The 12,484-nt window shown below is 38.6% G+C and overlaps 1 protein-coding gene across 1 annotated transcript in view; it reads right to left on the reverse strand.

The window, feature by feature from the left end:
- Window positions 1-3,028: 3,028 nt before the first annotated feature.
- SNX30 (sorting nexin family member 30) overlaps window positions 3,029-12,484 on the reverse strand; it is a 169,848-nt gene continuing 160,392 nt past the window's right edge. Inside the window, exon 9 of the mRNA XM_072598043.1 lies at window positions 3,029-9,970. Coding sequence (XP_072454144.1) covers window positions 9,911-9,970 — 60 coding nt within the window. The 3' untranslated portion in view covers window positions 3,029-9,910. The remainder of the gene's footprint in view (window positions 9,971-12,484) is intronic.

Raw genomic sequence — 12,484 nt, forward strand, 5'->3', positions numbered from 1 at the left:
CTCTCCCCACTTCCAAAAAAAAAAAAGGACAAAATCCCAAAGAGGTTGGAAAAGAATCATATTTACAATAACGCCACAATTCACCCCAGGACTCTGTTCTGGACCCTCTTTTCTCTCAACACATCTTAGCGGAGATTTCATCACTCCCCTGGCTTCAGGACACCTCTATGGAAATGACTTCAGAATTTAATTATCTAGCACTTTTTTTTCTTTTGGGCTCCAATCCCACCCACATTAACATTGTCTATTGATCACCTCTACTTGGATATTCCATAGACATCTCAAATTTAACATATCAAAAAGAGAACCTATGTTTCTTGTTCCCTTCATCTGCCCTTTCTCCATCCATGCCTGTTTCTGTTGAAGGTCCACTCACATATTCCAGACACTGTTAACCATCTCAAAATGATCATCAATTCTGCCCTTTTCTTCACTTTCCCGTACCCAATGAGTTGTTAAATATTGTAAATTCCACCTCCACATTATCCCTTCTATTTGTCTTGTTTCTCTACTCATACACAGATTCTTGACCATTCCTCTCTGGAGGTTCTTGGTTTGGATCTAGATTCTGCTGTTTACCATCTGGGTGACCTTGGACAAATCCCTTCTTTGGACTTCAGTTTCCTCATTTTTTAAAAAATGGGGCTGAACTTGATGTTTTCTAAGGTCTCAGGAAAATTTCTTAACAAAAAATAATGCATTGTAAAAAACCAAAATGTTATAGCTATGAGGCAGTGTGGTATAATGAATATAGAAAATGGCCCTCAGACAGGAAGATCTAGATTAAAATCCTGCCTCTAACATATACTGTTTAAGATATAACTGGGGGATACTGAACATAAAATATATAAATATAAAATGTAACTGGGGGATATTGAATATAAAAACAGGATAAAACATAGCTATTACATTTCAAAGTTAATATGTGGCTCACAGGGATCCTTATGATTTAGTGACCCCCTACTTCAATTTGAGTATGACATCATTGCCGTAGACAAATAAAACTGTACATTATAGAGAAGGCACCCACCTGAACTGAGGGACTTTCCTCATCTGGGAGTTCTCTGCCAATGGTCCCTGTCTCTATCCTCCTTTCATCTATAGCAGAGAAAGAAATGAGGTTGCAAAACTAGAACCATGGGTCTTCATCTCTGATGCAAGGACTGGTAGGCTCTCTATAAAGGCTTCCTCCTAACAAATGCTACATTTGGGACTTCCATGGTGAGTGGATAATTTGGCAAACGGGAGAAAAATCTCCAGTGCAATGTAATAGAAGGGGCATTGAACTGAGAGTAAAAAGTCCAGGGATCTAGTCTAAACTGGGGAGGGGGTAAATTTGCATAAATCTTTCTGCTTCTGTAAACCTCAGTTTCCTCATCTATAAAATTACTTATGTGTTTCCCAGCTTGAACACTCTGGGAATCTAAAGGAAGTCTTCTGCTGAACCAAAATCATGCTACGATTCCCTCAGAGAACTTTTGATAATATTTTAAATCATACATCAACATTTTCAGGGCAATAATACCACCATATTTATATGGTGCCTCTGAGTTTACAGAGTTCTTTCTTTGTAGTGACCTGAAAGGAAGACAATGCAAGTCATCTCCAGCTGACATGAGAAAATGGTCTCTAAGAGATTATGTAACTTGCCTAATTCTAAGTGGGGAAGTCGGACCTTGAACCTAATTGTTTTGACTCCAAATGCATTTTCTCCCCACTACATTACAAATAAGGATAGCGTTGGGACTGGTATTTTGGTACTACCTCATAATGAGTTTCTTTTGCTCCCAATCCCATCACAGGGTCTATAAATTCTGTTCTGTAACCAACCCCATTATGTCTTTACTACATTTTCTGGGAGAAAATTAGAAGGGGTGAGTGGGAAAGGTATCAAACACCTTTTATGTGTAGGACGATACCACTCTGGCTTTTACTCTATTTTGTTCCTACAACTGAATTTAGCTCATTAATGGTGCCAATTAATTTGAATTATGATTCCCTAGTCTATATAGTGAAAATTCAGTTTACACAATTATATATCCACATACATATGTATTTTTTCCTCTTTTGAATACTCTCCTTCCTTGGAAATGCCATCCTAGTCAGTTATTGAAATTAAAGATGACACTCTCAGCAGACTACAATGCCTTGCAATATTATTTAAAGGTAGGAAAATACAGACAGCTAGATGGCACAGTGGGCCTCTAGTCAGAAAGACCTATCCTCATATCTGACCTCAGACACTTAGAGGCCAATCATTTGACCTCTACCTCAGTTTCCTCATTTGTAAAATGGGGATAAGAAATGAATATGCTTCCCAGAGTTGTCTTGAGCATAAAATAAGGTATTTTTCAAGTGCTCAGGAAGCTTTAAAATACCATATAAATGCTTACTATCATCATCATTATACATTTTAAAAGTATTTGGGGCCTAGATGTTGACACACCAAATTGTCAAAGTTTGAGGATTACACGCTCACATGTATGCAACACTTTATAGTAACAAATCATTCCCACATATATTCTCATTTGATCCTCGTAACAGCTCAGTGAGGAAGGTTAAATGCTTCATTTTACACGTGAGAAAACTGGTCCATCGTGTTTAAATGACTTCTCCAAGGCCACCTGGCTGGAAGGAGGCAGAGCTGGGACCAGAGGCCAGGTCCTCAGTCTAAATTCAGTGCTGCTATGTTTTATTTACAGAGCTTGTTACAGTTAGGGAAACTTAACCAGTGTTAGTTCTGTAAAATAATTCCCATTATTCTCATCTGGCGGGGAGGTTATGCCAGCAAAATAACTGAAGGAAGGTGAAGGTGTGGAAGAAGGTAATGGAAGGGATTAAAAGAGCTACAGATTTTTGAGCGGTTTTTGGGGGCTGTAGAGAAACAAGTGGGAAGGAGCTGAAAGGGGAGAACACACGGGGCGAACTGATTTCTTTTTAAAGAAAGTAAACAAACAAAAGAAAGTATCCATCCTTCCATTCTACAAAGAGAGCACAAAGCAAAACAAAATATTCACATTAACAAGAGCATTTTTTATATGTTTATTGGTCCATTCCTTTAAATTAATTGAGATAAGGAAATTAAAAAAAATTTACAAGCTCATAGTTCATCAGGCAATACAAATGACTTTTGTTTACCTCGAAGCATAATACTAATCCCATAGTAAACAATAAACAGAATAGGTCTATACAAAGATGTATGAAAAAAGGTGAACTAACACATTTGTGCCAGCATTGGAAAGTAAACAAAACCACTTTACACCCATGGTGTTGGTAACAAATAAAAAGGGGGGCACCCTGTTTAAAAGTGTGATATCTACAGCAAACAAACCCCTCCATGGTTTGAATCATGCTCACAGCTAATCTATACACATGCTCTCCCAAGCTCACGAGTTTTCACAGCTTTTGTTTTGGTTTATTGGTAGCAGGGGTAGAGAGAAAAAACGAACAAACAAAAACCCTACAACTTTTCAGTGAGCAAATTCCCTACTCTTTTGATCTGAGTGGGTTTTAAAAACATTTTTTTCCCTCAAAGTCAGAAATAAGCAATACAGTACACAGTCTGGACAGCTGGTCAGTTGATAAAACCTAAATAAATTTTTCATCTCTCTACTGAAACAGTTAAAATCTAGATCCAAAAGTTTGCTGGCAGAAATTTATTTCAAGGGGATATATATATGTATGGGGAAGATATATACGCATATATCTTCCCAAAGCATTTACAACTGACAGGCACATAGGAAGTACAATGGACAGTGTCTCTTGGACATAACCAAGATCACTTGGGTATAGGATGCTTCTATACTGCCCCAAAACATCACCGTTCAGAGATGCTGGCTTGTTATACAAGGAATGTCTGGCTGGTATTACAGCTATATGGGTCACAGTCTAACATATTGACTGTTTTTCTCCCCTCCCCCAATAATTTCTTCTTACCCACCATTTTGAAAGAGACAGGAAAGAATGAAATGTTTTTCTCCTGTACTTGTCCCCTTACATCTGTTTTACTTGTTGGTAGTAGTTATGCAGAAGGTTTGGTCAAAGCAACAAAAAGATGCTACTAATTGCTAGTGAAACCAAAAGAGAAAAATGCTTAAGGGGATGTTAAGAGGTCAAGCGCTCTGACCTACTCTTACCTCAGAGGCTCCACCAAAAGGAAAATTATGTACCAGGTTGTAGGTAGCAACACTGGTTCCCAGGTTTACCCAGTGAAAGCCAAATGGCTATCGACAAATGTATATGCAATACCCTTCACCCACAGTTTTAACAATACATTTTTTTTTTTTTTGCTAAAAATGAGAGGGAAAGAGCATTCAATACTCAAGCTAATACAACACTTCATGTTTTTGGCATCAAAACTGTAGGATTCAGATCTAAAACTTTGCTCTTAGGTGTCCATGATATTCTAAAAAGTCCATTTACAGCATTAGGGCATGTCGTTAATACTGTTACAACTTGAGAATTTCTTTATATCAAGTAGACTTGAAAAGACTAACATGTAGTAAGTATGATTTTCAGTATTGATCCCATATTCTTAAAATTTTAAAAATGCCTAAAATACTTTAAATTGTTAACCATGTACATTTTGAAATGCTTTTATGGTCCCTGGTCTCCCCTCCCCACCTCCATGGTAATAATAAAAATATATTTGGCAAAAGCAACACTTAAACATTTTAAAAACATCCGTTAAAAAAAGATAGTCCCCATTATGCCCCTTTATTTTCCGTTTGATCCAGGTTAATTTGTTTCTTGAAAGGGGGGCAGCTGGCCATCTTGTGTCAATTGTCCAAACAGAAGACAACTAGAACTTTATTCTCATTTAAAAAACATTGCTAGTAGCATCAAAGTGTCTGGCTAGATAACAGCCTCAAAAAAGTCGAGTTACTATTTAGCAATTTGCACCATTAAAAAAAAAACCAAGCTCAACAACTTGAACTTACTGATTTCGTGCTGTGTTTGATCATCATCATAAGATATATTTGCAAACTGCATCTATACTATACAAATAACCTGATATTCTACTTAGTGTTGATTACAACACTGATTTACTGGCTTATTCACATCAGTGGTCATGATCTGGAGCAGTTTTATCATCCAAACTGAGTAGAGTTGGATGTTTGTGCCAAAAAATATAATTCTAACATACAGGATTAAAAAGCTGTTGAAATTCAGCTGTCATAAGGAGCTGTCTGCCCAGGGTAGATGCCACCTACCTATGTATGGCACAACAAATGTCCTGAGACTGTAGGCTTTGCAGTCTCTAGGTTGGCCAATCACTTCCAAGCCTGTTTTGTTGAGTGGTTTGGTAGGATGTCAAATGGTACTCTGTTCCCTTCATAAGGTAACCATTTGTAGAGCCAGAGGTGCTACACTATGTCATTGCCCAGCTACAGATTTAGACAAATGAGACTTGTGTTCCTAAAAAAGTTTGCTAAGTAAAATCTCCTGCCATCTCTAAGAATTAGGAGAAATAGAGGCAGGAGGAGATGAATGTTATAACCTGGTACATTTTTAAAAAGCTAACCCAAAATTTCGGAGCACACTTTCCCCAGAAGAAACAGGGACCTGGCAAAGTAGCTTCAGAGCAGCCAGCTAAGAAAACTGCCTCATTGCCATGGACAGTCAATATAAAAAGCATGAGGGGGTGGATCTGTAGGGCTGGCATGCCAGCCAGTTTAAAAGCAGCAGAGGGAAAGTCAGTACTAAAGTGAAGGGACCTCACTGGGTAGCTCCGTACCTAGTCATTAATTCTAGTTAGATTTGGGACAAATTTAGTAGGAAGGGCCTTCCAGAGCCATACAAAGGAATTACACGTTACTCAACAATGGCCCTCCCTCCCTTGAGTTTTCTACCTTCGAGACCACACCCATGCCATTCATCAGCTCCAGCAGAGGGACTATAAATTTCGATGTGAACAAGGGATCATTTATCTGCCGCTTCTGAGCTCCTCAATGTTCTTAAGCAGCAACATCAGGTAATTCAAGTCTGGGGTGCTATTATCCCTGAACTAGAAATTCCACCTATGCCCATGTATACCGAGCCCTGCCACACCTCCTCCAGGTCCTGCCACCGCATGATAAAAGGCAGCCTCATTCAGGCTCAGGATTCAAGGTCTATTTGTTGTCAGAGAGAGGGCTGATGATGGGTCATACATGGCCCCTACTTCAAAAATATCTACAAAACCTGGGAGTACTGTGACTTCACACTAAAAGAAACCTCTTTTATATGTACTAAAAATAGTCCCCTTAAAGACATGCTGGTTTTTCTGCTGTTGAATCAAAATAAAGGTGAGAGCTGAGCTTGGTCACAGTAGCATCCTGAAAAGTCTTATAAGTAACCTAATTAACAAAAATCATGTTTTTTTGGAGACCAATGGAAAACCTGGACATTCATGGTGTTTCCCCCTACTCATCTCCACCCTCACTTTTTTCCATCCTCAATAGAGGAATGATTACTTGATTTCTGAAATACACAGGTAAAAACATAGATGCTATACCAAAACAACCATAAAGAAAGCCAGTGGAAAAATCTGTTTACAGCATATTTTCTTAAAGACTATCTTGCTTTGTAAAATGTACTCCTATCACCAGGATTTTTTTAAAAGTAGATAATGAAAAATTTTAAGCTCAAGTGGGAGAATCCATTGTCCTCTTAAGCTTCTCTGTCCTACTGCATGGCTATTCTAGTTAGAGAAGGATATTCTTCTCCAAACTCCTGGAAACAAAAGTCAGGTGGGGGGAGTGGGGGAAGGAAGAGCTACAAAAGAGATAGAGACATTAGGTTTGAGGCTTTGGGGAAAGAGTAATGGTGGCCCTCATCAGGAAGGCATCTTGAGCATTAACCTCTTTGGCACAAATTCGTACATCTCAAATGAAAATATTCCCTGTATTGACTAAGAATACAATACCTTGGTGCACAGCTATGACTGGGAGGGGAGGGAAATGGCAAAGGACAATGTTAGGTATTGCTGATCCTTGAGAAGCTGAAGGAAGGAGGAGGCAGTTGGTACAAGAGGGGCTGGTTATCTTATCCTCTATACTATGATTCCTAGACCAGGGGTGGGAAACCTGTAGCTTTAAGGTCACATGTGGTCCTCTAGATCCTCAAGTAGGCTCTCTGACTGAATCCAAACTTCACAGAACTTCCTTTTATTAAGGAGATTTCTTCTTTGGATTCAGTTTGGATTCAGTCAAAGGATTGCACTTGAGGACTTGGAGGGCCATATGTGGCCTTGAGGCCACAAGTTCCCCAACCCTGTTCCCAGAGCTTTCTTATTCATTTTACCACTGAAAACTTCCCAAATCAAAAGGACACAGATGCCTCTCTGAATAAATCTTTCTACAATAGCTGGTGATGGTTTCATTGGTACACGCCCTTGGTAACTAGGGCAAAGCTTGCCTCTCTCCAGTCTCTACTTGGCATTCTGAAGCTGATAAACTCTGATGTATAAATGTTACATTTTTGTGCCTTGTAAAGGGACCAAAACAAAATGAAAAAAACCTGGAGTCCAGAGACTGCTACATCCCTTCAGAGAAGAGTCCTTTGTTACCACACTCAGCTAAATGAGAGGGGGAGAATGGTCCCTTCTTCCTGTCCTGTGTCAACTAACTTTGAGGAAACCCTCCCTCCCTCACCCCCCCCCCCCACCTCTGCATTACATGTCACAGGGGCACTGTTATGCTTTGGCAAGATAGCAGGAGGTCAGATACTGGTTCTTATTGCAGCTCTTTTTCCAACATCTCTTCCTCCCAGTTAGTAACATAACCAAATTTTTAAAGAGCACTTTTTCCACTGAGGAAAGCCCTTGCTTTCTCCAAAGCTGATTTTTTTTCTTTCACTGAATCAATCTAAAATATTCTCACTTCTATCAAAGAAGATGAATCAAGTATCAGTATGAAGTGTACATCAATTCTAACAAAGGAGGATCCAGATACACAACAAAATCCCGGCATCCAAGATGGGTCTTTAGAGGTAGAATGATAATGCTGAATTGCCATTCACTTAGAAACGTTGTTTAGAACTCTACGTACCAAAGTAAAAATTCACATCAAACGATTTAAGCATTATGTGAATGAGGCTCTATCAGGGTAGGCAGTGGCAAGAGAGATAAAGATGCTGCTGGAAAAAAATCTTCTCCCATGATTTCGTGGGCAAAGAACTAGACACAGCAAAATAGGACAAAAACATACCAAATAGTTTAACTGATGAACCAACAACATTAATTTTAAGCTTATCTGATACACAAACACTGCAGACAACCATTCAGGAGTGGTTTGAAATGTTACCTGGTAATTGTTGACCAGTATTTTAAATATTAATTTGTTTATAAAGTGATATTTTAGAGCAACTAGCTCCTGAAAATTCTGTAGCTAACTTGAAACCTATCTTAGATTTCATAAGGACAAAGCCATGGGGAGAGAAAAATACACATTTCATTAGAGGAACAAGGGAAGAAAAGTATACAGTTTGCAAAGATGTACAAGTCTGGTCTGGAAAAAGGAACTTTTTCTGAAGAAAGGGAACTTCTCATTTTTATTTTGTCTTGTTTTTTTAAGGTAATCTTGGAATGAATACTTGGGACTGGTTACTACTGAAGTTATCTAAAGGCTAATTTAACTAGCTTAAAAAAAAGTTCTATTTTGAGCAGATGACCTCAAAAATAATGCCTTGCCTTACCAAGAAGAGAGGTTGGAGGTCACATGCTTTATGGAGAGCACCAGCATGCACTATGTTTGTTTGTTTGTTTGTTTTACAAATTTAGACTGAATGGATAAGACAACAAGATCTCTCTGTCTTAGACAAGAAACCCTCAAAAAGCTGCACTGACATATGATTTACATAGTAGAAAATATTATACTAGTTTTTTTAGCGGTGATAAAGGCAAGTTTCACAATGCAGACACAGGAGGAACGTAATGTGCTCCTCAGCCTAATCGTACTTTGAATTTCTCAGCTTTGGGGCACTGGGCATCCCTTATTCACTACCAGTACTCCCTTTAATAAGAAAAAACCAATGTATAAAGTATGGCAGGAAGGGTTAATGGTGCCTTTTTCATCTGCTACTCAATTTCAAATCGCTGATTCTAATGCCCAAAAACATAAGGCTAGGGTAGAAATCTAATCTCCTTGCTGAACCTCTTGCTGAACACCCATATACATGTGTGTATATGCGTACATATATGTATATATACCTATATAAGCTTATATACATATTTCATGTATATATACATATATATGTACACACACATACTTCAGCTGATTTAAACTGACTTCATATCACCAAAAAGGAACAACACACATGATATTACTCATCACGAGCAGACTGCATGCCACATTCACAGCTATAGGTCATGCTTGCTTCACACACTTTAGGTAGACATGTCAACACCACCTTTTACCCTAGGACAAGCCAACACCCACAGAAAATTCCATTCCAAATGTAGAAGGAGTGTGCAGGTGCTAAAGTCTTCCTCCCATTCTGGCCTCCCTTTCTGAATCATAAAGCAGCAGCCAGATTCTCTCCTATTCCAAATGCAGGGATGGTGGCACTTTTCTTTTCCTCTGAAATCTTCTTAGTATTCCATTGCATAAGTCCCTTCAAGACATGAAAGTATGCTTTCTTTAATAAGGGATGATGAAATCCATATAGAATCCCCCAGGCACTCAGGGTCCTGCCAGGAAATAGATTAGGAATACAGAGTGGGAGGAAAGATTAATATGAAACAAGAATGGGGTCAAGGACTGAGGAGGAAAAAAAAGAAAGCAAAAAAAAAAAAAAAGCCACAAATGTTTCAGTGGTTGGTTTCCAAATGCCACCTGCCAGGTGGTGTTTTGCCAGTCACTAAATGGACTTCCCAGGGAGAGGCATTGTGCACTGGTGTGGACAGAAAGGTCTCTTTGTTGGAAGGAACTTATTTGGTCTCCTGCTTCTCTTGTAGCAGTGGTATAATCGACTCCCACGCCGTAAGGCACTAGAACAACATATACATATAAACAGTCAGTGTCAACGTGTCAACGGGCAGTTTCTTTTCTTTCCCCCCCTTAATAGTGTTTTTCTCCAATTACATGTAAAGATAGTTTTCAACATTCATTTTTGTAAAATTTTGAGTTCCAAATTTTTCTCTCTCCTTTTCCTCAAGACAACAAGCAATCTGATATAGGTTATACATGTTAAACATATTTCCACATTAGTCATGTTGTGAAAGAAGAATCAGAACAAAAGGGAAAAACCACGAGAAAGGAAAAAGCAAAAAAAAGTGAAAATAATATGCTTTGGTCTGCCTTCAGACTCCATAGTCCTTTCTCTGGATGTGGTTAGCATTTTCCATCATGAGTCTTTTGGAAATGTCTTGGATCATTGCATTGCTGAGAAGAGCTAAGTCTATCATAATGAGTCATCACATGTGGCTGTTACTGTGTACAATGCTCTCCTGGTTCTGCTCACTTCACTCAGCATCAGTTCATGTAAGTCTTTCCAGGTTTTTCTAAAATCTGACTGCTCATCATTTCTTCTACCACAATAGTATTCCATCACATTCATCCATCACAACTTGTTCAGACATTCCAAAATTTCCAATTCTTTGTTCACACAAAAAAGAACTGCTATAAATGTTTTTGTACATGTGGCTCCTTTTTCTTTTTTTTTTTATGATCTCTTCAGGATACAGACCTAGTGGTGATAGTGCTGGATCAAAGGGTATGCAAAGTTTATTGGGCATAGTTCCAAACTGCTCTCCAGAATGGCTGGATCAGTTCACAATTCCACCAACAATGCATAGTGTTACAATTTTCCCATATCTTCGCCAACATTTATCATTTCTGTTTTCTGTCATATTAGTAAATCTGACAGATATGAGGTGGTGCCTCAGAGTTGTTTTCATTTGTATTTCTCTAATCAATAGTGATTTAGAGCATTTTTTTAATATAGATAGCTTTAATTTCTTCATCAGAAAACTGCCTGTTCATGTCCTTTGACCATTTATCAATTGGGAATGATGTGTAGTATTCTTATAGATTTGACCTAGTTTTCTGTAATTTTAGAAATAAGGCCTTTATCAGAAACACTGGCTATAAAAATTGTTTCCCAATTTTCTGCTTTCTTTCTAATATTGGTTGCATTGGTTTTGTTTGTACAAAACCTTTTTAATTAAATGTAATCAAAATTATCCATTTTGCACTTCAGAATGTTCTTTATCTCTTTCCTGGTAATAAATTCTTCCCTTCTCTATAGATCTGACAAGTAAACTATTCCTTGTCCTCCTAACTTGGAGGGGCGGGGGAGATAGAGACAGAGAGAGAGACACAGAGACAGAGAGAGAGAGAACCATTTCTTTTGAATATTTCACTGTTAGTAAACAGACTTCAACTCACCAATGATTATGCAAAAGTTATACTATTTCCTAGTCATGAAACAGGCAAGTACTACTTAGGATGAAGAAAGCACTGAGGAGAAAGGACAACTCTCTTCCTGACCTTTCCCAAAATGAGGGAAATCAAATTTAATGAGTTTACCCCCTCACTGGCCTGCATTCTCATCATGCTTAAGTCCATTGAGGTGCTGTTGTTTTTAAAATTAAACATAAGTTAACACCTGAGATGAGAGTCTATGACTAATATTCCAGCTTTCCCACTGGCTGAAGCAGCACTTTCAGGAAGGACTCAATTTCACTCTTTGATTTAGAGAGAGGAGGAAAGTATTGTCCACGGCATTTGGACAAAATCACCTAGATTCACCTTCTGGATGATTAGAGGCATCATATGGGGGGAGGGGGGAGTGGTGGTGGTAATCAGGGCCTGCCCATAGGTGTAGGTATATAGAATAACTGTGGCAGCCTCTCCAAGTGAGTTGCAAATGTGGTGAAATCTTTCCCTTTCTCCAGCAAGATCTGAATGATTTGTTCAATGTGGGACTGGGAACAGAGAAGTTACCCTGCCTTTTAATGGGAGCTAGTAGGAAAAAAATAAAGGGGTTTCCCCTCCCATTTCCTGAAGAAGAAAAAAAAAAGGTGTTCTCTTCAGATGCTTGGAAGGGTAAACAACTTAGTCTTACATACATTCTCAACCAAGAATCTCCAGGTTCAACAGAAATTCCTGCAGCACAAAGAAAGTAGTGGTGACTTTTTGTGAGGGTCACATAAGAGATTTGTTTGAAGGCAGAAGAGTCAAGTTCTCTTTGGGTCACATGGGATAGAGAGGAACATGAAATTTCTACCCACTTTCTAAACATGGTTTCTCTCCTGGGCTTGGGAATGGTTATGTATTCTTGCTTCCAAACCATTATTGAAGTACATCACACAAAGTGAATTTTCTGGTCTGACATGTATATTAGAATAAGTTAGAAGCCCTAAGTTTTACTCCTGGCTTGGTTACTAATTTGCTGTATAACCCTGGGGAAAGTACTATGCAGAGTAACTATTATCTAGAATAACTAGATGATGTCTTAGGTCCCTTTCATTTGTGGTCACATGAAATTCCCCCAACTCCCA

The sequence above is a fragment of the Notamacropus eugenii genome, chromosome 3, assembly GCF_028372415.1.
Source record: "Notamacropus eugenii isolate mMacEug1 chromosome 3, mMacEug1.pri_v2, whole genome shotgun sequence".
Lineage (NCBI taxonomy): Eukaryota > Metazoa > Chordata > Mammalia > Diprotodontia > Macropodidae > Notamacropus > Notamacropus eugenii.